The 27,632-nt window shown below is 35.8% G+C and overlaps 1 protein-coding gene across 14 annotated transcripts in view; it reads right to left on the bottom strand.

The window, feature by feature from the left end:
• Usp9x (ubiquitin specific peptidase 9, X chromosome) overlaps window positions 1-27,632 on the bottom strand; it is a 102,347-nt gene that overhangs the window by 40,180 nt on the left and 34,535 nt on the right. For 7 of the 14 annotated variants that reach the window (XM_030251305.1, XM_030251307.1, XM_006527591.4 and 4 more), the window contains 17 exons: window positions 25,969-26,084; window positions 25,234-25,485; window positions 25,021-25,159; window positions 22,921-23,073; window positions 21,953-22,057; window positions 19,383-19,589; window positions 18,505-18,641; window positions 16,392-16,525; window positions 11,629-11,716; window positions 9,639-9,981; window positions 8,486-8,581; window positions 7,542-7,753; window positions 4,701-4,941; window positions 4,023-4,172; window positions 2,803-2,923; window positions 1,292-1,422; window positions 801-1,079 (listed from right to left, as the gene is read on the bottom strand). In XM_030251305.1, coding sequence (XP_030107165.1) covers window positions 801-1,079; window positions 1,292-1,422; window positions 2,803-2,923; window positions 4,023-4,172; window positions 4,701-4,941; window positions 7,542-7,753; window positions 8,486-8,581; window positions 9,639-9,981; window positions 11,629-11,716; window positions 16,392-16,525; window positions 18,505-18,641; window positions 19,383-19,589; window positions 21,953-22,057; window positions 22,921-23,073; window positions 25,021-25,159; window positions 25,234-25,485; window positions 25,969-26,084 — 2,904 coding nt within the window. Of the gene's footprint in view, window positions 1-800; window positions 1,080-1,291; window positions 1,423-2,802; window positions 2,924-4,022; window positions 4,173-4,700; window positions 4,942-7,541; window positions 7,754-8,485; window positions 8,582-9,638; window positions 9,982-11,628; window positions 11,717-16,391; window positions 16,541-18,504; window positions 18,642-19,382; window positions 19,590-21,952; window positions 22,058-22,920; window positions 23,074-25,020; window positions 25,160-25,233; window positions 25,486-25,968; window positions 26,085-27,632 lie in introns of all 14 variants that reach the window. The other 7 variants (XM_006527587.4, XM_006527589.4, XM_006527586.4 and 4 more) reach the window with 1 other exon arrangement.

The raw sequence follows: 27,632 nt of genomic DNA, 5'->3' as shown, positions 1-27,632 counted from the left end.
TAAAAATAAAAAGGTTCTTCCTTGAAATATTATAGTATTCTCTCATATGTGTATATATAACAACTACATATCATAATCACCAACATGCCATTCACCTCCAATATGATCTAAGTGATTTCTAAAGAAAATTTCTTAAGACTTTTATTTTTAAAGAGAAGGTCCTCTCATTCCATAGCCCAGGCTGGCTTTGATATGTTCTAATCCTCTTGCCTCATTCTCCTAAAGACTTTTGTCTTCTATCAGTAATTTAGCAACTATTTGCATAGTTGGGCCTTTAACTAGTCATTAAACTATAGCATATGTTGAGATCAGGAAAATGGATCAAAGATCCAGGCGAAGACAGAATGATAAGGCCTTCATAATTAAAGTTTAAGCCAAGGAAGATGGGACAGAAACTGGCAAAAGGCTAAATCAATTACAAAATCTTAACACCACTGGTATCTGCTTGGCACAAGTTAGAAATTCATTTATGTGGCTTTTTTTTTCACAGTAAGTTAGAGTGTAGTAAAACTCAAGTGGTCAGAAAGAAACTGAAGGAAATGGTCTCTTAAATTAGTAGTAGGAAAGCCAGGGTAGAGTGTGTGTATTTTTTTTTTTTTTTGGTTTTTCGAGTGTGTGTATTTTTAATACAAATATAGAGAAATAAGTGAACATTTCTATCAACAAGACATATACTGGAAAGAAAATTTTAATACTGAGTCAAAATTAAACTCTAGACTTTAGAATCATTGAGAAATTTAACCTTAAAAATGACTATCTACTACTAGATATTTTAGAAACCAAAACAAAGTCTGTATTACCGATGTCATAGGATTCACGCCTTCTACACCTGGTTGACAAGCTTCTGCCACAGCACGAACATGGCCATAGCCAATGGCAGTTAGTAACAGTTTGGCTATTTTAAGAGCATTGAGGTAGGCACCCCTTCGAGTTTCCATATCTGCATTTGGTAGGAAGTTATTTCTGGTTAGCATACTCAGGACAAGGGGCAGACCACCACTTTTCAAGAAGTGAAACTGAAAATCCGAGGAATCATCAGTCAAGGGTGCACCAGCGGGCATTAACAAGGCATAGACTACCTGCAAATAAAAGGGGGAGAGGGAGAAGAGAAGGATTGTATTAAAAGGGATTTAAAACATAACCTCCATTTCACCATCAAGAATGCTAAGACAATGACCACTTCAAAACCACCTTATAATAATCTTATCCACATTCTTCATAGCAGCACATCAAGGATCAAATTTAAACAAGAACTAAATCCAAAAATGAAAACCAAAAACAAAAAACTAACCTCTGTTAGGTATAGCACTTGTGAGGCTGAAGGACCAAAGAAAAGTGAGTCAAGAGATGGACTAAGGCTGCTTTCTCCAAGTTTGGCATGGTCCAAACAAATAGCTCTTAACTTTTCTATTGTCGTACTATCTGTAAGAGAAAGAGGCATAGTCTGAAATAAAACACAATTCACATCTATATCACTTCTAGCATTTTCAAGAGCACAAAACAGCAAACAATTCAGTTAAACATTCAGTTGAGCTTCTGTAATACATGACCGAACTTGGGTTGATTTAAAAGTAAACAAATGAGAACCAAAATGCCAACCAGTGCCTTTTAATCAGCCAGCCTAAACATGAGACCATCTCTCATCCAGGAGCCTCCAGTCAACAGTTTCCAGCTGTTGGAGACTGATTTAAAGAAAACAACAAAACAAAGCAAAAAACCCACTTCCAAAGGAAATGTAAGTAACAGCAACAGTTTTTACCTCCAAGTTATTTTCTGCTTTATGACGTTCAGATTACCTAGTTTATTTCACTGAAAGACATCACAGTACTCAAAAAACTGAATATATATATATTCTCAAACATTGAGAGAATGCAGAAAAAAGGAGCCTGTCACACTGTGGTGCAAACCTTTAATCCACTGAGATAGAGGCAAGTGGATCTCTGTGCATTCTAGGCCAGCAAAACCTACATAGTAAGACCCTGTCTTAGAGAGTGCAAAAGAGACAGACAGAAACAGACAGAGACAGACAAAAAGAAACAGAGAGGGAAAACAGAAACAGAAAGAGAAGAGAGGCTATGAAGAGCTTAAAACAGACTTTGGCATATTTAAAAATAATCTTTAAACTCCTGGAAGGAGATAGCTCTTAGGAAAAACAACTCATTCTGCTTAGTAAAGCAATACATACTTTAATCAAATGTTCACTGTTTCAAACTTGGACACTATAGCTTGATTTTTAAACTGTTAAGTTAATCAATTAGTCTCTGTGTGTGTGTACATTATTTCAGGATTTTGGGCCACATGATCTCTGCTACTAAGCTGTTCAGCTGTTGATCAACAAAAATTTGCAAATAATATTTAAATGAATGGGTATACCTATAAGACAGCAAAACTGAATAGACTACAGATACTAAAATTTTATAGAATCTGGTGTCAAAACTTAAAACAATTTTATTATATTTATTTATAGGTGCGTATGTGAGAGTGAATGGCAAATGTATGGAGGTCAGAGGACAGTTGAAGAGAGTCAGTTCTCTTCTATAATTCATCAGATTTGCAGGCACACACCTTTATCCATTGAGCCATCTCACAATACTCCAAATAGATATTGTTCTGATTTAATTTAACCCTTGAAAAATTTAGACACTTTCTTTAGGTATTGGGTTGTATAAAAATAAGTTGTTAGAAGATTTTGGCTTACAGGCTAGTTTACCAACCACTAATATATGGTTCACTTAGAAGAGGAATTTGTTAATATACATTTTATTGTTAGCATGCATTGTGTCATCATCGAAAACATCTTACCTGGCGGCATAAGTTTCATAAGCACTCTTGCTCCATCTCTAAGAGGTGGCATATTTAGGCTGCTCCCTAAGTCTGCAACTTGCCAAAGGAAAGAGATGTATCTGGGATGAAGTGACATTATCTAGAATATAAGACACAAATTATTAGCTGAAAAATTACTCCTGGGCTTCAAAAAAGGTCTTCCTAAAAGCTTATCTCCATACTTTGGCTCCTGTTACTTCTGTTATCCTTGCTCATCTTACCTGTACAAATTCTTTATGGTACAGGCCTAAAACATCATCTGAGCCACATTTGTGATACCTTTAGGCTGTTTTATTACACTATTTCTCACCTACATATAGTGAAACTGCCACCATGCCACTTTCTAAATTTCTAACCAGTTTGTTCTTACACTGGAGTAGCTGGTGTTACTTGCAGTCATTAAAGTTCTTATGAAGTGAAAACAGAGGTCAATAGGGGATTCCCGTCGGTGATTTTTTTTGGGGGGGGATATGATGAGAAATATTACAGTTTTTTCCTACATACGACGTTTTAAAAGGATCCATTTTATAAAACAAGTATGTAAGACAGTGGTAGTACCTCTTTAAATTTTTATACCAAGATGTTATAATTAAATTCCAATGGATTAATTATATGTAAATATAACCATGCAGTTATTAACTACAGGGAACTTTTGGTTTAATTTTTTTTTTCAAGACAGGTTTTCTCTGTGTAGCCCTGACTGTCCTGGAACTCACTTTGTAGACCAGGCTGGCCTCCAACTCAGAAATCCGCCTGCCTCTGCCTCCCAAGGGCTGGGATTAAACTCATGCGCCACCACGCCCGGCTCTTGGTTTAAATTTTAACTGAGGGGGCTGGTGAGATGGCTCAGTGGGTAAGAGCACCCGACTGCTCTTCCAAAGGTCTGGAGTTCAAATCCTAGCAACCACATGGTGGCTCAAAACCATCCGTAACGAGATCTGACTCCCTCTTCTGGAGTGTCTGAAGGCAGCTACAGTGTACTTACATATAATAAATAAATAAATCTTTAAAAAAGAAAAATTTTAACTGAGTTACAATTACGTTTCAGAGGGCTTCATTCAAACTGAAGGATAATTGTGTAGACATTTTACCTTATTAAACAAAGCGTTCTTCAACAACAACAAAATCCTCGTTTATGTATTGTCTATTGTCAATAATTCTCAGCAAGTATAATGCCTTGAACAACTGAATATACTTACCACTCCAGGCAAACAACTTTCCACTTCTGGATTGGGGCCATCACTGTAATGATTACCATGATTTCCAGGAGATCCAGTTGAGGAATCAGAGGAGCTATCAGGACTTGAAGGCATATTGGAGCTTATTTGTGTAAGTTTGGCTGTAATTAGCTGAAAATGATACATATTAGAATCAAAGACAAGGAAAAAAATAACAGAAAACACAAAACTTGGAATCTAGTGATATGTCAACAACTGAATTTAAAAAACTAGATGCTGGGGCTGGAGAAGTGGCTCAGTGATTAAGAGCAGTGGCTGCTCTTGTATGGGATCTGGGTTCCATTACTAGCACCCACATAGCAGTTCACAGTGGTCTGTAACTCTAGTTCCAGGAAATCCAATACCCTTTTCTGATTTTTAAGGGCACCAGGTACACATATAGTGCAGACATATGTGCATCCAAAACAATCATTACATGATTAAATAATTAAACAAAAACTAGATGCTAATATTTTCAAAAGTACATTCAAAAAGTACTCTCTGTTATAACTACTTGTTTTGATATATTCTATTCCAACGCATGTCTGAGTTAGTATTATAATCCTAGCATCTGACATTAAGATTAACAGAACAAATGTTCAACAATGAAATACAGGGTGAGGTTCTATTTAAAAAATTATCAGGGGGTAATATACTTACTGATTTATCTTTTAGGTTTAATTGTCCAATCAACTTTCGGTCATCTCCAGGATCAATAAGCTCACCACCCACAAAGAGTTCAATTTTTGTATGAGCTACATTGGCTTTAATACGATTGAGTATACATCTTCGAACTGAACCAATGGTATCATTTGTATGAGACCAAACCTCCAAGTCATCTACTTGCCTGCCCTGGTTTGGAAATCGAACTATAAAAGAGAGGTGTTTACCACGGAAAGCTCTGGTGGGGAAAAGAAATGGAAAATACTACATTTAGCAAATCTCCAAATTTAGCTGCCAAGAAAATACACATGGAACTTTAACATTGAATATGTTCTTATTAAATAAAAGTGAATTGAAGACCTTGTAGTGCCCTGAAAATATTTATTCTTCTTAACTATAAATACCCCAGCAACCAAAACACCATGACTATATTCCACTGTTAGTACTTTCATGCCCATAGTCATATAAAATAATGTATTGACCTATAAGGAATTAATACAAATATCAGGCATGGTGCTTCATTCCAGAAATTCCAGTCATTGCTGGGGAAGAAGGATTACCAATTAAAGGCCAGGATGAACAACTCCAAGCAACTATATACAACCAGCTCCCAATTAAGACACAGAAATAGTAGGAACATTTCATTCTCTTCTATACTTGTAAAGCCCAAATCACTAGTCGTTGATGCTTATAAATGTGTAAGATAAGAGTTACCTTGAGAGCCAGGCAGTGGTGGCGCACACCTTTAATCCCAGCACTTGGGAGGCAGAGGCAGGTGGATTTCTGAGTTCAAGGCCAGCCTGGTCTACAGAGTGAGTTCCAGGACAGCCAGGGCTGCACAGAGAAACCCTGTCTCTGATTCAAAACAAAACAAAAAAGTACCCAAATAAACAAACAAAAACCAAAAAACCCCAAACCAAACCAACCAAACAAAAAGGTTTACCTTGAGAACATCAACAAAAAAAAGCTGTTACAAATTTTGTCTTAACTGTATTTGTGAGACTGGTTCTTACCCTGTAGCTTCGGCTGGCCTGAACTTGCTCTGCAGACCAAGCTGTCCTCAACTAGGAGAGATCCACCATTCTCTGCCTGAGTGCTGAGATTAGAGGCATGCACTACTGCCCAGAATTGCCCAAAAAGCTCTTAACATCAAGTCATTCAAAACTACATTATGTTGACATTTTATCTTGAAAGTATGATACAAAAAATGAATTTATATCATCAAGAAAGAACTTAACATAAATATCATTTGAATTACTAAATGGTAAGACCTTAAAAGAAATACAATTCAACTCTTTGAAATTATGTTTTAGCTACCCTGGTTGCCTGTCAAGTGAGTTTGTTGTTGATTTGAGATAGCGTGCAGAGGAACCAGGTTAGGTTCTTAGTACCTACATGGCAGCTCATCTTACAGGGCTCAAGTGTCTATAACTCTAGTCCCAGGAGTTCTAATGCTTGTTTCTGACCCCCAAGGGCACCAAACATGCATATGAAACACATGCATGCAGTAAGCAAACACTCATACACAGAAAATAAAACTAAATCTTAAAAAAGGAAAAAGTAACTATACACTGTTTTGTTTTTTCTACTTTGTAAGAGAATCTCACTACAGAGCCTTGGCTGAGCTAGAACTTAGTATATTGACCAGGGTAGTCTCAAACTTGGACCACCACCCACCCAACCCACCGCCTATGCCTTCCAAATATTAGGCTAAAAGGCATGCTATAAGGTTTAACAGTATAAATGAGTATAAAAAGTGAAACTGAAGGGATGTATCAGTGGTTTAAGAGTGCTTGGTTTACAAGCATGAAAAATAAGGACCCAAGTCCAAATCTCCAGCCCCATAATAGCTTTTTAGCTAGATGTGCTTGTAATTCTAAGTGTGGGTGGCAAAAATAGGATGATTGGTGTTTGCTGCCCATCTAGCTCCTAGCTCATTAGGAGAACAGTCGAAACAAAATAATAATAGTAACAGAATAGGACATCCAAAGTCTATTGCTGGCTTTCACAAAGGAGCATGGTGGGTACACCATGTTTGTAAACATGAAAATGTGTATATAACACACAATTATATTGAAATTTGGGGCTTATGAAATGTCTCAGTATATAAAGAGGGTTGCTACCAAACCTGAAGACCCAAATGGTCCCTGAGAATCAAATGACCAAATGGCAAAAGAACCAACTCCTTCAAATTATTCTCTGATCTCCACAGTTGCACCTTAGCACACACATGGCCACACACACAATATAGTTTTTTTGTTTTGTTTTGTTTTGTTTTGACACAGGGTTTCTCTGTGTAGCCCTGGCTGTCCTGGAACTCAGAAATCCGCCTGCCTCTGCCTCCCAAGTGCTCGGATTAAAGGTGTGCACCACCATGCCCGGCTAATATGGTATTTTTTATGTAAAAGAAAAATTAATAAAGTAAAAACTGACAATGAAGAAATAAAAGGTCTATTATTTTAAAAAGATAACATGCTGGACACATAATCCGTGCACAGGAGAAGCTGTGATAATCTAAGTTTAAGGCCACCCTGAATGCTACACAGTGAGAACATATTTAAGTAAAACAAAATAATCACAAACTTTCAAGGAAAAAAAGAGCTATAGAATCTCTGACCTACTTCTCTTATGAGTGCTTTCTTCCCTAATAAACTATCCTACCACAAAAATAATCAAGCATTTCCATAAGATACTTATGTTGTTAATGGTTAAGATACATTTTCAAAAAGATAAATTTCTTTTCTTCTGTTTCCCTTGTACACATTTTAAAATAGGGCAATGGGTTAGGAAAATACCAAGCAACTAAAAATTAATCCGAGTTATCAATTATTCACAAACCTTGACATAGGCAAAATTGTTCTTTCTTCATGATAATCACTGTCACATTCATTTATATATTCTCTTAGAACAGTTAACACTCGGACCATTCGAACAGCTTCCTGTCTTGCACAATTAATACTGTCTTTGTCACCATCCAAAACACACAATGTGTCATAAGAGGCTTTCAAACGATCAAAGCAAGACTGAATGAAGTCTTCATGGATCACCACCTACAAATATAATGTGCCAAATAAAGATAGATGAGAACACGTAACAATGTTGCCCTAAACAATAATCATATTTTAAGCAGATAGTTTATTGTTTAAAGAGAAACTAATATCAAATAAGGATAAATGAGATTAAAACAAAGAAATTTAGAGGGTATGTACTAGTTTTGAAAAAACACTCAGCATAGTCTTTAGTATTTCAATACATAATAATCAACATTCAAAGTAACCCAACCACTTCAAAACTATCAAGGCAAGATTCATTTAAATAGTATTCTGTAAGTATTTTATGTATGTATGTACGTACTTACGTATTTTGATGCAAAGTGCTACTATATAGTCCAAATAAAATAGTCTTAAAACCTGACATTTTCCTCCCCCAAGCCCTTAGATACCAAGATCACAGGCATATTACCACCATACCTGGCTTTTATATATGTTTTTGAGTAGCTGAAATAAAACAATTTCCAGTTAAGTCTAAATTAAAGAGAAAATCTTGAAAGGTTTATAGTTCTATTAATTAGAATCCTAGCTTGTACAAGGTGGTTGGTTTTTTTTTTTTTTTTTTTTTTTTTGGGTTTTCCGAGACAGGTTTTCTCTGTGTAGCCTTGGCTGTCCTTTGTAGATCAGGCTGGCCTGGAACTCAGAAATCCGCCTGCCTCTGCCTCCCAAGTGCTGGGACTAAAGGCGTGCACTGGCTAGCTTGTACAAGTTTTAATGCACACTGATACTCACCTGATTGACCTGCAGCCTTGGACCAAGGTTTGTGTATATCTCTTTAAGGAGATCAATAGCTCGGCAGGCAATATCATCATTACTCTGAATTACAACCTACATAAAAAAAAAATAATGTTTCTCAAGAAATGTTTCATCGGGCATTTACATTCAAATCATATCCTTAGTTATTTTTAATACACTATTCAACAACATACTGGTTGACTAAATGAGACAAAAAGATCAAGGCATAAATGCAATGTTTAAAATTTACTACAAATAAAATATGGTTTTGACCAAAGTGTGAGGCTTTCAAGGAGGAATTTAAACTAGTTAGAAGAAAATGAGATGCTTTTTGAATACAGATTAGTGTAAAAATTCTCCCTTCTTTCAGTTCTATAATATTTACAATCCACACCTATTTACATTGGTGGTTTTCAAACTATGTTCCACACTCTAGTGTTTAGATGACATGTGTCAAGGCTGATCCCTGCAAAGAGGTTTTAATGAAAGCAAGATTAAGAAGCCTGGAGACAATGAACAAAAACACACAGGCTTCCTCTATACATTTCACATCATCATGTAAAGTTTGATTATTGGTATTATTATTTTTGGAAGTCAGGATCTTACACTATCTGTAACCTCAGGCTGGCTTAGAACTATACTTTTCAAATATGTGGCACCTACTCATTTTATCTGAAGTGCAAATTTGGATTAAGAGAAGGGTTTGTAACATTAAAATATGTGCTGAAGACTGAACCTGGGGCTTAATGTACGTTTAAGTATGCACTGCCTTTCAAGCCCCTCCACTGCTTATAAAACAGACAAACAAACAAACACCCCAAAACTTCAAGCTTTACTTATTTGAAAAGTTTAGGTACTCAAATACCACATGGAACACCTAGGTGTATGTATATAATTTGCAGACATCTAAAATAAGTTAAAAACAGAAGCAGTTTTAACCAACCTAAGTTTTAAAGATAGAAGTATAAAATATCATAAAAGACACTTTAGCCTGCAATAGATCAACCTTATACTTTAGATTTAAAAGAATGTTAAACAATGCTAGTAAGGAACACACAAACTTGAGATAAGGATAAAACCCAGACTCCTGAGACAAGCATCAGATACAATATCAAGTACAATGTTGACAGAGCTCCTATTTTTGACTTACTCTCCAAAGATAGTCTAATCCTATCAATTCCAAATCATCCATCATGTAGGCTCTTCTTTTTGCTACTAGTTTTCCTTCTCGACAATTCACAGCTTTGAAGAATCTCTCAAAACACTTCATCCCATTTTCAGTTAACAGGGAAGGATCAAGCTGAAGCACATTACTTTCAAAGAAGTCCTTATTGATATCAGGATCTAAGTCAGGTTCGTCTCCCATTAATTTGGAATACCACTTAAAACAGGCTTCACGATCACAAAGATAAACCGCATTCTCTGCTAAGCACTTCCATATTTGTTTTGCCTGTGGAGCACACAGCCACAGCTGGCCATCCTTCAATAAAAACCTTAGAAAAACATAAAAAAAATTTATTTGACATATATCCTGAAATACAACCTACCCGTTTATGTATGAAATAATACCGATACCACAATCATATATATTGAACTTGTTTCTCAGTTTTTATCTGAGTTCCAAGATAGCCAGGGCTACACAGGGAAAGCCTGTCTAGAAAAATCAAAGACAAACTAAAACAAAGAAAAGAACAAAAGAACGAAAGAAAGAAAGGAAGGAAGGAAGGAAGGAAGGAAGGAAGGAAGGAAGGAAGGAAGAAGCAAGCAAGTCATTTGTACTGGTTACTGTAAAATATCTGACTCTTTCTTGTTAATCAAATAGGAGGTAAAATAGAAAGTGTGTTAGCACAGGCTAAAATAAAAGAGGTACCAAAAATAAGGTTCTTTTGTCTCTGGTTGGGCTTCTATTATTCCCAGTTAAGTAATTAAATAACTAGCTTCTTCAATTCCAAACTATGGCAAAGGTGTTTGCACCATTTTCTAGTTCTAGTAAGCCGAAGGGATACAAAACAGGCCATTAATAACTATGACTAATAACGAAGGCAACATTTATCAATGTGAGGTCCTTCTACTTGGTTGAAAAGCATCAACTTTAAACAACTGCCAATATTCTTAAAAAATGGGAGAGTTTTTCTCAAGTTAAAAATCATCATACAGGGGCTGGTGAGATGGCTCAGTGGGTAAGAGCACCCGACTGCTCTTCCAAAGGTCTGGAGTTCAAATCCCAGCAACCACATGGCTGGCGGCTCACAACCATCCATAACAAGATCTGACGCCCTCTTCTGGAGTGCCTGAAGACAGCTACAGTATACGTACATATAATAAATTAAAAAAAATCATCATACAATCCTATTTTCTCCCCAAAAGAGTTCAATAAAATTAAGTCAACAATTAAGGGGGGAACACAAAAATATTCTCCAGAACCTGTATCAGAGCAACAAATGCAATCAATTTTCAGAAGTACTGATAATTAGCACTTGTCTTTTTTTTTTCTTTTGTCTGACTTATTATGATGTACCTCTTGTTATAAACTTTTGAGCACAAAGGACTTTTTAAATCTTTAAAGGAATACTCACTAAAAGCTGATATAATGGAACAAATCTTTGAAGATTGCAATGTGGATTAATGAAAATACGCATTTACCTCATCCTCTTAGAGACAATGTTATTAATAACCTAATTTCAAACTACCTTTGCCAGACACTGTAGAACAAGGTACTAAAGGACTCAGACCACTTTGGTCCAAAAGAATTTTGCTCTCAATTGCTTAGTCCCGATGGTACTAATGATAGTATGGTTCTCCATCTGATTTGTATTAATGTATAAAAGCTTGTCCTCTAGGGAGGAGGAACTCTGGGAGCGAGGACCGGGAGCAGGGGAGCGAGTGTCAACATTTGGAATGTAAATAAAATAATCCATATATTGTCCTCTAAAAAATTGTCCTCTAAAAGTAAACATTTCCAGCATCTACAGCTTAAAAAAAAATGAGATGGATGGTATACAACCCACTCACTAACTGTAAAGCATTAAGCAACAAAGGAAGCTGTGGCAAAGGGGGAAAAAAAAATCAACAAAGACAGCATATTCAGTTAATCAGTCACTATACTCGTCAGAGAGCAATACTAATTATATTAAACACACCTAAGAAAGTTAAGCCGTTCTTGGACTTCTTGAACATGACTATATCTACTTCCCAGTCTCACAGTTTGTGGGTCATAGTCTTCATTGTCTGCAAATTAGGAAAAATAAAAAGATGCATTTTATATATATGGATAATCATACCACTGCTGATTTCAACCAAGTAACTTGTCAGTTAAAAAAAAAAATCATTGATCTTCTATCATTATATAAGGCAACTGCAAATCTGCTAATAATTGGTACATTGATAATTGGTGCTTTCAAACCCATCTAATATCCTAATAAAATACACATCCCTTCTATACATACAACCCAAAGGAAATGGTCTATTAAATGTGCTACCAAAACTCTTTAGAACAATCCTTTTCCTACTTCATATACTGGGGCTATAAATTCTGGGCAAGAATATTAGAGAAGTATACCCTGCTGGTGTTAATAATCAGAAGGCACTGTGTCAATCCTCATGATGCTCACTTTGATTACATAGCTGATTGATGCAGTTTCCCTAGGCTGTCAAGATGCCATTTTTGCCCCACTGGTTTTAGCAACCTGCCCTAATCCATTTTGTGTTCAATTCTTAACACTTTGGACATAGAGCTTTGAAATAGTCCAATGAAACACAAACAGTAATCAAGAAAAGTCAAGAAATAAGACACTACTTTTGTAATAAATGTGAAGTGGTAGTGCAAAATTTTAGTCTTCAGCAATGGGGAGGAGAAGGTGAAGGCTGGCAGATCTTTATGAGTCTGAGTTCAGTTGGTCTATATAGTTGAGTTCCAGGCCAGGCAGGGATACACAGAAAGATCCTGTCTCAAAAACAAAACACCAAACAAATAAAAGCTGATAATTTTACTATAAAGAGTTCCAACAATTTTTTGATTTGCTAGCAAATAAGGAAGACAACCACTCCTTGTCTATGTAGCAGGTATCCCATGGAGGAAATATATATATGATCAATTCAGAAATCTTAGAAAATTGGTTGGCAGATAACCAACACAAAATCAGTTTAAGTATCAAGTTGTGAGATCCATTTTAGAATTCAGTGTGAAAAATTAAGCTGAGATTGGGGAACTGGTTCATTCGGTAAGACTACTTGTTGCTCTTGTAGGAGCTGGGTTCATTTCCCAGCATAACACAGAGTGTCTCAAACTGCAACTCCACTTCCAGGAGATCTGATGTACTCTTCTGACTACTTCATGAACCATACATGTATATGGTGTGTGTGTGTGTCTGTCTGTCTGTGTCTCTCTCTGTCTCTATGTGTATGTATGTATGTATGTGTGTGTGTATATATATGTACACACACACACTCACATATAATAAAATAAATACATCAAAATCAATTGAGTTCATCTGTTAATAAACTTTGTTTTTTCAAGACAAGGTTTCTCTGTGTAGCCCTGGCTGTCCTGTGCAAACTAACAGAAATCTGCCTCCTGAGTGCTGAGATTAAAGATGTGTGCTCCCACTTCAAGCAAATAAAATATGTTCTAATCATCATCAACCTACCAATTTAAAAATCTTCAGGTTTTTTAAGAGAGTTGTGTTACTATATGGACGCACCACTTTTTTGTTTGTTTTTCGAAACAGGGTTTCTCTGTGTAGCCCTGGCTGTCCTGGAACTCATTCTATAGACCAGGATGGCCTCGAACTCAGAAATCCTCCTGCCTCTACCTCCCAAGTGCTGGATTAAAGGCATGCGCCACCACTGCCAGGTGACATATCACTTTTTATTATTTCTATTTTTTGGCTATTATAACAAGTTTGCTATTAATGTTCAATTCCAAGTTTTTTAAAGTTTGTTTCCATTTTACTTGAATATGGACCATACTATGGTAAATTCTGTTAATATTTAGAAGAACTACCAGTCTAACTAATAAATAAGCCCACAAGGAATGAAGATCCAATTTCTGAACAGTCTCAACAATACCAAGTGTTGTCCTCTATCACAATATACTTTCTTACCATGGTTTTGACTCACATTTTAAAAATTAGTGATATTGAGCATCTTTTAAAGTTCTTACTAGCCACCTACAGTTTCTCTGAAGAAATTTCAACCTGTTCCATATCCAGCTCTGAGTGGGTGATGTAGTATAATTTTTGAGTCCTCAGTGAGACTAGGATCGCAGAAGGGCTCTCATTTTGCCTTCTAGGTGGAAACTTATTTGCTATACCATTTCACTATGTGACAGCAGTTAAAAGGGAGCTACAATTTTTAGACGTTCTTTATCCATCTCTTTGTAGACAATTTACTTGGCATGGAATGTTCTGGTTTCTTCAAATATAACTAAATGTGGAAACTCTGTCTCTATGGCTTCTCTCCACCCTTTGGGCACAATATCTGTGTCACTAGATAGGCATCAGAGGCAGATAGCACCCAGTTTTTCCAAGAATATTTCTGACTTAATATGTGCAGGGTTGAAAATAGGGCCATTTATTTCCCCTGGTATGGACCACTGGAGCCAGCTGTGGTGCAGTAATTAGGGCCTTAATGCTGGCTTATAATGTTTGGATTTAAGTTTCAACTAACATAGATACTGAGTGGGCAGGGTAATGAAGTCACATCTGCATATTTAAGAGGGCATCTGTAACAAAGGACTAAGAATAAGAAGGCTAGCAGCTTGCTGTGCAAGAAACCAAGTGCAGTCCTAGACTAGGAGTTGTGTGGGGAGGACTAGTCCTTAGTCAAACTACTGCAGAATAGTTTTCTCATGGTGAAGCTGACTGTAGAGACAAATGAACAAGTTGTGGCTCAACTGCTAGTTTTGAGATTTAGATTTTCTTGTTATTAACTCCTTATAACAATTTCTAGGCACTTTAAATTTTATCTGTATTTTTATCTAGTTAAATGTTTTGTTAAGGTCCTCTGGGTCTTTTATTTTCTTTTATGTGTTTATATGTTATTTATTCAATGCATATAGTTATTTTTATTATTTTGTTCTAGTTTTGGCCTATAAACACCAAAATCCTTCATTCTTTCAACATAAACTTTATTCTATGATCACTTTCATACTTTTCCCATTAAGAAGTCCTTAATTCCTTGGTCCAGGTCCCAAAGCAGCCATTTCTCCAGGTAAGTGGAAAATGCTAACAAACTATTTAATAACAGTATTTTAAAACCCATATAGACCTTGTACTTCATGGCTGAGAACAAGGAAAAGCAACGAATGAGGTAAGTCACTTTTCTAGTAAGTATCAATTGAGGTCAGCAAAGTAATAATGTTACCAGTGAACTAAAGCCTCAGTGACAACTGAAAGGTGGTTTACACATTTTTTTGTCTATACAAAAAAACTCCGGAAAGATTGGTAGGCACCAGCACATGAAAGCACTAGCAGTCATAACACATAAGCAAATATTGGTAAGAATTTTAATAAGTCCATCTTCCTTTAAGAAAGTTAATATAGAAGATGGTGCTGGGTATAGTGGTGTATATGCCTTTAGTTCCAGTACTTGGAGGCAGAAGCAAGCAGATTTCAGTGAGATCAAGGGCAGCTTTGTCTACAATCTCAAGATGGCAAATGGAGGGATCTAGAAATTATCATCCTGAATGACATAACTCAGACCCAAAAGGACATGTATGATACTCACTAGTAAGTGGATATTAGCCAAAAAATGTACAGAACCCAGGATACAGTCCACAGAACTCAAGAAGGTTAACAAGCCAAAGGGCCCAAGTGAGGACATCTCAACCCCACTTGGGAGGGAGAACAAATCCAAAGGAGGGGGGAGGGAGAGAGGGAGGGAGGCACCTGGGTGAGAAAGGGACAGGGAGAAGAGGGGACCATGATTAGGTATTGGGAGGGGGGAAAAGGACTGAAGCCCTGAGGGCCAGCAGAAAGAATCAAACAGGCAACACGGTGGGTGGCGGGGGCTTTAGAATGTACCAGAGATCTGGGAGGTGAGAGACTCTCAGGACTCAAAGGGAGGGACCTCGGATCAAATGCCCTATAGTGAGGAGAGGAAACTTATAGAGCCCACCTCCAGTAGAAAGGGCATCAAGTGAGGGATGGGGTTGCCATCCCAGTCAAAACCTCTGACCCAGAACTGTTCCTGTCTGAAAAAATTACAGGGATGGAAATGGAGAGGAGCCTGAGGAAAAGAAGGTCCAGTGACAGGCCCAAAGTGGGATCCAGCTTAAAGGAAGGCCTGACCATTACTGAGGCTATGGAGTGCTCACAAAAAGGAACCTATCATGATTGTTCTCTGAAAGACCCAACAAGCAGCTGAAAGAGTCAGATGCAGATATTTACACTCAACCAATGGACAGAAGCTGCTAATCCCTGTGGATGAATTAGGGAAAAGCTGGAATGGAAAAAGCTAAGGAGGTGGTTAACAAGCTGTAGGAGGACCAGCAGTCTCAATTAGCCTGGAGCCCTGAGATCTCTCAGACACTGGACCACCAACCAGGCAGCATATGCCAGCTGATATAAGCCCCCAACACATATACAGCAGAGGACTTCCTGGACTGGGTTCAGTCAGAGAAGATGCACTTAACCCTCAAGAGACTAGAGGCCCCAGGAAGTGGGGAGGCCTGCTGGGTAGGGGATAGGAAGGATGGGGACACCCTCAGGAAGACCAGGTTAGGGGATAGAGGAGGAGGTATGGAATGTGGAACAGTCATGAGGGTGGACTGGGAGGAGTATAGAGTCTAGACTGTAAAAAAAAAAGATTGAAATAAAAAATAAATAAAAATATAATTGTTACTCCTAATAGAAAATGGCAATCACTGTTATTTCTCACAGTTCAATTATCTTACAATACATACCTCTGCCATACATTCTCATGCTTTCCATGTAAGTTGCAAGGTTTTCTGCTACCAAAGTAACTAGGGCATGATTGTGCTGAAGTTGATTGATTAAGTCATGGCGATAAAATACATGGGGACTTCGCTGACTTTGACTGAAACGAGAAGAGCTTAACAATATAATTAGGCAATTAAACTCTTGCAATCAACTGTTTATCACCACTAAATTATTAGCTACTAATTAAAAACTCAAAAGCCAGCTTTACTCATTTACTTCCTTAATGACATTAAGCAACTTAAAAGAAATTAGTGTTAAAAATTAAAAATGGTATTACTTGAAAAGCAAGAATCAGTTGTATCTATTATAATATGGCAGTAGCAAAGCATTTTTATAAGAATACATGACTTTTTGAAAATTCCAAAAATCCAAACTTCTTTGTAGAACCAGCATTGCCAATTGCTGGCCAATGTTTTTTACTTTTTAATTATTAGTATTATTAGAAGCCAAACAGATGGCTTAGCAGGAAAAGGCACTTGCTGCCAGCTTGAAAACCTGAGCTTGATCCCCATTATTTTCATTTTTGAAGGTGAGAACATGTTGTTCTCTGACTGCCATACAAAAACGAGTTCCTACCCCCCAAAAGTAAAAAAAAAAAAAAAGTAATAATATTTTAAAAACTACTAGCTGTTTAAGTTATTCCCTGGGAACATTTGGTTTGCAGCCAAGTTGTTCTTGTCACACAACAAATTTCACAGTCAACTTTCATAGATAGTACAACTTTCATATTCTAGTATAGACAAGGTCATTAATTTCTAGGAGTTGCTGAATACTATGTCTACCTGAGAGTTAATAAATTTCAGAAAGGTTAAGTGGCATATGTACCCTGGGCCAAACATACTCAAAATACATTACTTTGACAAACATTACCTTTTCCTCCACCTGCATCTATTATACAAGGAAACCATGATTATTTAAAGAATACTCCCGAGATTATATGATTTCATTGTTCACACTTCATTTATGAATATTAGTTCCACTACACTCAAGCTTTCTTTCATGCCACATAATTTTTCCTTTCTATGTCAACCATTCTAACTCATGCCCAGAAAATAAGAGGACAAATTGTACTTATAAACAGATTTTGGAACCTTAAAATAGTACATTTTTTTTTAATCCATTAACTCGCTTTCTTTCTTCTTTTAAAAATATTTATTTTTATTACACGTGTGTCTGTGCACCATGTATATTCAGTACATACTGAGGCCAGAAGAGGGCATGGGATCTCCTAAAAATTGAATTACAAATAGTTGTGATCTGAAGTTTAGTCCTCTGGAAGACTACCTAGAATTCTTAAGCATTGTACCATTTTTTCAACACCTAAGTTTTTTGTTATTTATTTTTCATTTTTGGAGTTTCTTTGTTTTTGTTTTTTTCCATTTGAGATAGGGTTTCACTCTGTAGTCGTGGCTGGCCTAGACCTAATTGTGTAAACCAGGTTGATCTGGAAACCACAAAAATCTATCTACCTCTGATTCCAAAATGCTTAGATTAAGGGTGTGTACCACCATCGCTGGCCTAAAGTATACTTAAGAAATATTTAAAAAATTCAGGGGCTAGAGAGATGGCTCAGCAGTTAAGAGCACTGACTGCTCTTCTGAAAGTCCCGAGTTCAAATCCCAGCAACCACATGGTGGCTCACAACCATCTGTAATGAAATCTGATGTCCTCTTCTCTTACATATAATAAATAAAATAAATCTTAAAAAATTAAAAAATCCAGTGTTCTATCATTCCATCTACTATCATTTAAATCTCCATGCAATTTAATCTTCTAAACTAACTTTAAAAATTAAAAAAACAATCTTTTTTTTTTGGTGTGAAAACTACCATGTGACACAGCATCAAACAGCAAGATCACTTAGATTTTAGTACTGATCACTTAATCATGGCTTACTTTCCATATCAATGAAACAAAGGATGTAGGAATGACAAAAGATTCTTTTGTTCCAAAAGGAGCCCTTTTCTTCTTAGTTTCCTGGCACTTCATTAACTTTCTTTAAAATTTTCTTTTACAAATTGAAATTAACAAACCATAAATAAAAATATTTAAACTGTCTAGTTTTAAAAGTCTTACCTCAAATTTTGAGGTGCTTCACCAAACAAACTACAAATTTCTCTAATTTGTTTCAGTGCAGGAATGACCCATTTGTCATTTGTGCGAAGTTCTTCTATGAAGCGATCAATCCACTGGATCTTTTGGGTGTCCCGGTCCTTAAACAATTTCAGTGTTTTATTATATAGATCAATACTCGGGAAAATTCTAAGTCACAGTATTTAAAGATAAATGTATAAGGAAATTAAGCTAAATTCCAATAATCCATGGAATTATAAAGTCGGTTTTTCTTATAAGATTAACATGATAAATATAAAATATACTGTAACTCTAAGAGTTTAATTTTTTTAAAGTGCTCTAGGTATATCTTAACTTCATATTTACTACCAAACTCTAAAAAGTAAAATCCTAAAATTTATCACATACATTCAGTAAAGTTTGATTATAATTTACTAGGTTTGAGATTTGTTTTAACTTAAAAAGATTCTATCTCATAATAAAATCATGCATTAACATGCTAATGCAACACCCTGACATTAGAATCTACTACCTAGAAAATTCTAATTATTCTTTATCTTTTATGAGCAAAGAAAATATTTATTTCCAAAGTTTCTAACTCAGCCTTAATATTTTATGATCTATTTGATTCCTTTACCATACATTTGACAACATTATCACTAAATGGCCTATTGTTTGTACCTCCTCTTCCAGAGACTCAGATGGATCTTAAAACATTATTGTAGAGACCTAAGAAAGGCAGGCTTAAATAAACATCAATTCTTAAAATCATTAAAAAGATAATGCTAAAATAACCTAAAATTATCCTGTACTTTAGCCATACTACCTAGTACTGTAGGGGCACAAAAGTAATACAACCAAGCCAAACACCACCTCCTTACCTGGGAGCAACTATAATCTAGTATTTTGATGTGAGCACTGAGAGCCAAATCCATGATATCTACAGGCACATCATCACTGTGAGCTAGATTCCACAGAAGGTTCAATACTTTATGTGCCATCACACCATCTTTATCATCTTCTGCAAGACGACGAATCAGCTCAAGGAGCTTTTCACGTTGCTTTTTACTTGCATTTGTCCAACTGGCCTAGAAAGATATTTAAATGAAATGAAAACCCTTATTTCATTTTCTCCTCTTCATTTTTAAGGTAGTGTGGTAGATCTCTCGAGTTTGAGGGCGACCTGGTATACACAGTGAGTTCCAAGCAGCCAAGGATATACAGTGAGATGCTCCCCAACTATAAAAAAGTGCTTGCTATTTAGCAAGCTCTTGATAATCCAAAGGGGGAATCAATTAATCATTAAGGAACTAATTATTAAGGAAGTATCAAGAGATTATCCTGGGAGAAAGAAGACCCAAATGATGTAATGACTGTTTTATACTTTTTCCTTTTTCAAGTCTGTCACTGGTCATACTTCACCACTATTTCAGGAGTCACCTCAACATGAAGGATGAATGACTATTAACTTAAGGGCATTCACAATAACTGCTTACTACAGCTGTCTTTATGGGGAAAAGTTTATCTTTGCATGTGTGAAATGTGTATGATGTATTTAAAAATGCAGAAAACATTCATTAATTTGTTCCCTTCAAAGAAGTAAAAATTTCAACAAGATATCTGATTTATAACTTTTAATGTGTTAAAACTGATCAGAGGGCAGAGGCAGGCGGATTTCTGAGTTCGAGGCCAGCCTGGTCTACAAAGTGAGTTCCAGGACAGCCAGGACTACACAGAGAAACCCTGTCTCAAAAAAACAAAAAACAAACAAACAAAAAAAACCAAACCAAACTAACAACAACAAAAAAACTGATCAGAGAAACTTAATGAAAATATTGACTTTTAGGCTTTATACCTAGTGACTGACTCTATATGCCTGGGGTAGAGGTCATTTTTCCCCCTACTGTGAAATATAAAATGGAAGATGTAAAGTGATTTCATTTTAAGAGTACCCAGTGTAGGTATGTATGTAAGCAGTATGTAAGCACTACCTACATTAAAAACCAATTGTACTGGCTGGTTTTGTGTGTCAACTTGACACAGCTGGAGTTATCACTGAGAAAGGAGCTTCAGTTGAGGAAATGCCTCCATGAGATCCAGTTGCAAGGCATTTTCTCAATTAGTGATCAAGGGGGAAAGACCCCTTGTGGGAGGGACCAGCTCTGGGCTGGTAGTCTTGGTTCTATAAGAGAGCAGGCTGAGCAAGCCAGAGGAAGCAAGCCAGTAAGCAACATCCCTCCCATGGCCTCTGCATCAGCTCCTGCTTCCTTGGTGATGAACAGCAATGTGGAAGTGTAAGCTGAATAAACCCTTTCCTCCCCAACTTGCTTCTTGGTCATGTTTGTGCAGGAATAGAAACCCTGACTAAGACATGTGGCATATACTAAGACAAATTGGTCTTATGTGGTGAATAGAATCTCAAGAGCCATCTGGGACTATTTCTGAAGTTTATGTTAATTTAATCAAGATACAGAAATTACTACATAGTTTCAGCCCTTTTTCAGTATTCTGACAATGAAATTCATCCATGCTGCTTCCAGTTTGCTTATTCCCATTCCCATGAAGTATTCCATTATATGAACATCCATTATCTATCCTCTCTATAGAGAGATTTGTAGCTATTACAAACCACTTCAGTTCACTTGTTTTTGGACATGCAAGCTGGTGCATATATGCAAGAATCTTTTGGTGTTTGGGACTGATTGAGAGCCTTGTTATGCTAAGCAAGCATTCTACTGCTGAGCTATACTGATATTCCCAGAATATTGTATTTAATCAGGGACACAATATAACCTTCCAGAGTGTTATGGCAACTTATGTTCCCAGTCAGAATCACTATTTTCAGGAGTAATACTTAGTGACTAATGATGTAATGCCAATAGTTAAAAGGCCCTCCCTTCCTAAGCACTCTTATAATGTCATGTTCTTAATTCACAAATTCACTAACCAATTAACCATGCACTGAATGTCAGTAACTGATGAGACTGTTAACACTATATAAAAGAACATGACAGAATCAATGTGAGTATGACTGTATGGTCTGGCACTGCCTTGTAAATTAAGTTATGCTTTACCTGAGTATATATCCTCAGAATACCATTGTACTGATATTTCTTTTATTGCCACCTCTTATGTTTCTCACAATCTTCCTTTCCTACTTTTCTATACTTCAACCTACTTCCAAAAGAGACTGGGAAAAGATATTCAAAACAATAACCTGAATTTTGAACAAGAGTCTTTATTAGGGCTATTAGCACTATCATGAAAATGAAAATCAAGTTTGTAGAAAGAAAACACTGGCAAAGTCTTTCAAACTAGATAAAGTCCTTTCATATCAGAAATTGTCTTACGAGTTTTTTAAGTATTTGTGGGTTAATAACAACTTGTAGTTCTAATGAATCAATTCTATCTAAATATAAAATGGTAATAACAATGCTGCGTTAATAATTACCTTAAAGCAATCAAAAAGATGATCAAGTTGTTCAGGAGAAAAATCCCATGCCAATTTGGCCAGTAGATCATGTACATTCTTTACAATGGCTTCATGTTTCCCTGCCTATTAATAAATAAAAACAAAGGTCACATAGACACTAAACTGTGAACAATAGAAACATCATCTATACTGACTGCTAATGACCATCAGGAAATTATCACCATTTAATCACCACATAATTAAAAAGATTTAATCTCTATGTAAAATTCTTAACTATTGCTTCTTGCTAAAATCTGACAATTTCATTTCTGCATATGCATAGTTAACATGTACTTTAGGAAATATTAAATTTTAATTAGTTTATCGAATATACTAATACTTTCATTGTTATTACTTTTTTCCCCAAACTGGAACTAAATACTCAAAAACAAAGCTATTTTCTATATCTCTATAAAATAAACAAAAACAACAACAAGAAAAAAGCAAAAAACCAAAGCTTTGTAAATTAGAATTCAACAATGTTTATGTAGTTTGTGGCTTTTAAAACCTTTTCAGAAAGGTTGCTAATCCTTCTGAAAAGTTTTAAGTGTTTTGGAATTGAGTGAGTGAACTATACTGAGGAGTTGCTAAGTCTATTAAGAGGTCAATGATAGATGTATATTTATTTTCCCAACAAATATTACTTTATTTTGTGGTACTAAGGCAAATACAGTGTACCACTGAGCTGTTTGTATCCTTGATTTCTCGGTCAGAAGCTTGCGCTCGCTTTGAAGCCTAAGTTACCTTCCGATACATGATTCTCCTACTTGTACACTTTCATCTGCTGAGATTGCAGATATACACAACCACACCTAGTTTCCCTTATTTTTTGCCTCTTTAACTTTTGCCAAATATGAACTGTTAAGTATTCAAGCATTATTGACAATTTCAGGAAGTTTCTAGAAGAATTTCTTCCAGAAGCATTTAAGAGGTTTCAAGAGCCTTACCTGTGCTGCCCAGATATTATCAAGATCTTGCAAGGTCAGAGCTTTTTCTTTTATGACAAAGCGAAGAATCTTTTCTAGTTTCTCTACATACTGTGGTTGATGAAGGCTATCTCGTAAAACTATGGATAAAATATTGTTCTGCTGTATCCATTCCTAAAGGTAATTTAAAAACCAGGTTTCAAAACAAAATAAAACACGAAGACCTTTTTAAAGTACTAAAATATAATTTAAAGAATACATAGAAAGCCAAAAGCATATGTACAAGATAATATGCAAGAATGCATTGTATTCATAAAAATTGCTTAAAAAAATTTATAGTAAGCTCTTTTCTCCTGAAATGGCATTTTGCTATGTAGCATAGGCTAGTCTTAAGTTTGTGATCTTCAAAATGCCTCCATATCCATCCCAAGTGCTGGAATTAAAGCTGGGAACTATCATATCTGACAAAGCAATTTATTGGGGAATAAATATCTCCATAAATTACAAACACTGAAATCATCAAAAAGATATTGTACATTCCAGCATTTAACTCATAAAAATATTATTTAAATGCAACAATCACTTAAGGTTTAAGAAGAATGGGCAGAGGGCCATTTTTGGTGTTTGGTTCCTTAAACTAATTCTGCCCCACAATGGTTTTCTTATTAGGTTAAAAGATACTTTTTAAAACACTTTGATTTCACTCGGGAGGCAGAGGCAGGCGGATTTCTGAGTTCGAGGCCAGCCTGGTCTACAAAGTGAGTTCCAGGACAGCCAGGGGTATACAGAGAAACCCTGTCTCAAAAAACCAAATAAAAAACCAAACCACTTTGATTTATTAATTGACTGCCATGTACTGGATGTTATTGTTGCTTGCATCTTTGAAATCTAAGTAAGAGATACATTTTCTTAGCACAGTAAACACGTTTGCAGAGAGTGGCACTTGAATTTGAATAAAAGTCTTATACTTCCATTGTTTGTTTCTGTAATACTGTGCTAGACTAAGCCATCTTGACTGTCATTTATCTAACTTCAAGAACAATAAAGTAGGACTCACGAATTTTTTTTAAAAAGGTAATCCAGTATTCAACTTTCTTAGAATAAAGGTAGGTGGGCCCAAAATGTGCTATAAATATGAATCTTTTTAGCTAATATAAGTTTAAATTTCCCCAACTTGTTAAAGAAACTTTTCTAAAATATAACAAATATACAGCAATGTCAAACTATCACAAAAAGTTTTATACATTTAATGATATTTTCTATATGTTTTAGGATGGGTCACACAGCTAAGGGACCAGCATTCTCAATGAAGACAGACACATGACGTACACAAAACTAGACATCTACCACCTGACCTCCTAACCCAGGGACTGATTTAAATATCCTGTATATTTTTCTTTTTGCTGTCAACTAAACCAAAGGCCTCAATGAGCTAGCTATACTTGTAATTACTTCATATTTTCTTTTAAAATCACATTCTAATCATTTCCCCTATTAACAAAAGAGATTCTTGGAAGTAAAGATATTGGTTTGCTACAAATGGCTCCTGTTTGCCACATATGTACTCAAATATCATCAGTTTTATAATTAGTAACTTATTACAGCAGTCATACATAAAATATATACAGGAAATAAACAATTTTCTAAGTATTTAAAGACAAAATGATACAAAATTATACACTTTAAAAACAAATTCTCAAAATAAAGATAAAAAGTAGCTCTTATTCTAATATATATTTTGAGACAGGGTCTCAATATGTAACCCTGGCTGGCCTTAAACATGTAGCCAATCTCCCTGCTTCTCCAGTGCTAAGATTCCAGTTGCGCCCTACATGCCCTCTTATGTATTTTGTACTTTTAAGCCATCAGTTGGAATTGGTCATATGTACATGCCCCTTCTTCAATATGTTTCAAATACTATCAAACTTGTAATAATTACATTCAACAATAAATTTACCAAAGATATACCCAGCGATCAAATAAATATGCTACTTTAAAATTTCAAGATTATTAACAAAGCTGTAAATTAACCAAAACATTCAAATTTCAACTTTTAATTTAGAATGCTAGCATTACTAACTTTACTGACAGCCATTCTAGACTAAGTGTTTGTTTACTCACAGCCATCCTCTCTGCTGTAAGCCACTCTTCATCCTCAGAACTGCCATGCCGATGGGTATAGTATGACACACTGGAAATCACCTTATTAACCTCATTCAGTGCATTCATCTTTCCATTGAAAGAAGAAATTTGCAACAATCTGTAAGAGAAATTCAGTTGTAAATTGACTCTAAAAATTCATGTAAGTAATTATTTCCAAGATGAATAACTTACCTAAGTATCATTTTTAACCTAAATATTTCTAAGTTTTTTACAGTTTCTTCTTGTCCAGGAACCCGCGAAGCTAAATTCTTCAATGATTTAATAATCATTGAAAGAGCATCATTTTTGGCTTCATTCTTTGCTTCTTTCTTCAGCTCTTCATCAGTTAAGTTTTCTAAAAACTGTGGAACCATTTCTATTATTGGAAGAAAGTACTTTTTCACTGTGTGAAGAGTAAGAAACTCATAGCACTGTCCAAATGGTCTGAAATAAGAAAAGAAAACCCCCGTAAATACTTGACTTCTTAACCTCAACTTAGTAAATTCTCATAGTACATGTATTTTTTTTTCAAGACAGGGTTTCTCTGTGTAGCCTTGGCTGTCCTGGAATTCACTTTGTAGACCAGGCTGGCCTCGAACTCAGAAATTCACCTGCCTCTGCCTCCCGAGTGACATGTATTATTTTTAAGACATTCTATGTGTATGTATTCACATTTGGATTAGGTATATAGGCAGATAGATGCCCTCAGAAGCCAGAGACGCTGGATTCTCCTAGAGCTGGTGTTAAAGACAGTTTTGAGCTACCTGCCATAGGTACAGGGAATAAACCTCACGTTTACTATCTGAAAGAACAGCCACTTAAGCACTGAGCAATCATCTCTCCAGCTCCAACTACTCCATTTCTGAATTGAGCCAAAATAAAAACAGCAATAACATATTTAACATGTGGCTTTAAAATGTTACTTACTTAATAAGGGCTGCAATTATCTGAACGTTTAATGCTGATCCATTAATAAAACGATCGTGCAGTATCTGGAATCCATTTAAAGTGCCAAACTTGTTGAGGAGATCCACTAGCCAACCCTACAATACAATTAACAAGTTTACTTTCTTGGCATTTAGGATAAACAAAGTACTATTTTGACTGATATATTAAAGCCAATTAATGTTAAGTCATTCTTGAAAAGGCTTCAAAACGATCATAGTAATTGATCTGTGAAGCAGAAGCAATAAATAGTAAGCATGAATTAGATTAAAGGAACAAACACACTGCTCATATCAGTATTACTTGTTAGACTATGTTTCTGTCTCAGCTATCCGACTTTTAGAGTATATGGCTTTCCAAAATACCTAAAAACACTTATATGAAAAACAATTTAAAAAGTTAAAAAGACCTTAAGTAATAATAGATCAAAGAAAATCTAGTGTAACAACTTCTGAGACAATTTCTTATTGTAGTTTATAAGTATTTAAATTTTCCATATAAATAATCTTGAAGCCTAAAAGTGAATTGTCTACTGAAAACTAACCCGTATGTTGCAGGAATTAAACATCTACTACCATGAGCAAAGGCATAGGTTTGATAAACTTCTTGCATTACAGGACAAACAAAAAGAAAAAAGTAAAACAAATTATAATGTGAACTATGTGGTAGTACTAACCAGACTGGATGCTATGAATACATTTAGTTCCCATTTTATCATTTTTTTAAATCAACTTTCCAATTGAAAAAACTTATAGCCTTGGCTGTCTTGGATCTTGCAAACCTCACAGAGATCCACCACCTGGCTGTGCCTCACCATGCCCAGCATATTTTTTTAAAGACCAAATACAAAAATATGTAATCATAGGAATATAAGTTCTAAGTTCTCTAAGAAATCTACACTACGAATTTTAGTATGCTTACTATTTTCCTACATTTTACTTTGCTCTTAGAAGGCCATTACTAAGGCATTAACTCTCTCTTTTTTTTTTTTAATGTGTGAGTGTCTGCATGCATTTGCATCATGTGCATGCCTGGTGCCCAGAGACCGTAAAAGAGCTTTGGATCCCCTAGGACTGAAATTAAGGACGACTGTGAGCTAACATATGGGTGTTGTCAACTGAATCCACTTCTTCTAAAAGAGCAGCAAGTGCTCTTTAACCACTGAGCCATCTCTTTTGCCCTAAGCCCAAAGTTTACAGATCTCTTTTGGGATTACTTGTATTAAAAAAAGAAAGGAAGGGAAAAAAAGGACATGTTTTATGTAATGTATTTTTAAAATTTTCTTCACTAAGATGCTGAGCATGGTAGCATATGCATCTATCTATTCTAGCACTTGGAAGGCAGAGCCAGGCGAATCTCTACAAGTTTAGGGCCAGGTTGGACTATGAGTTCCAGGATAGCCAAGACTACACACAGAAACCTTGTCTTGGTAACTAGAATAAGACTAATTATAGTTTAGCATGTATCTGTTTTTTTTTAATTTAACTTATTTATCTTTTTTTTTGGGGGGGGGGGTTTCGAGATAAGGTTTTTCCGTATAGCCCTGGCTGTCCTGGAACGCACTCTGTAGACCAGGGTGGCCTCGAACTCAGAAATCCACCTGCCTCTGCCTCCCAAGTGTTGGGATTAAAGGCATACACCACCAC

This window comes from Mus musculus, chromosome X (genome assembly GCF_000001635.26).
Source record: "Mus musculus strain C57BL/6J chromosome X, GRCm38.p6 C57BL/6J".
Lineage (NCBI taxonomy): Eukaryota > Metazoa > Chordata > Mammalia > Rodentia > Muridae > Mus > Mus musculus.
Note: the sequence above shows the minus strand (reverse complement) of the source record. Positions and strands in the feature narration are given on the sequence as shown.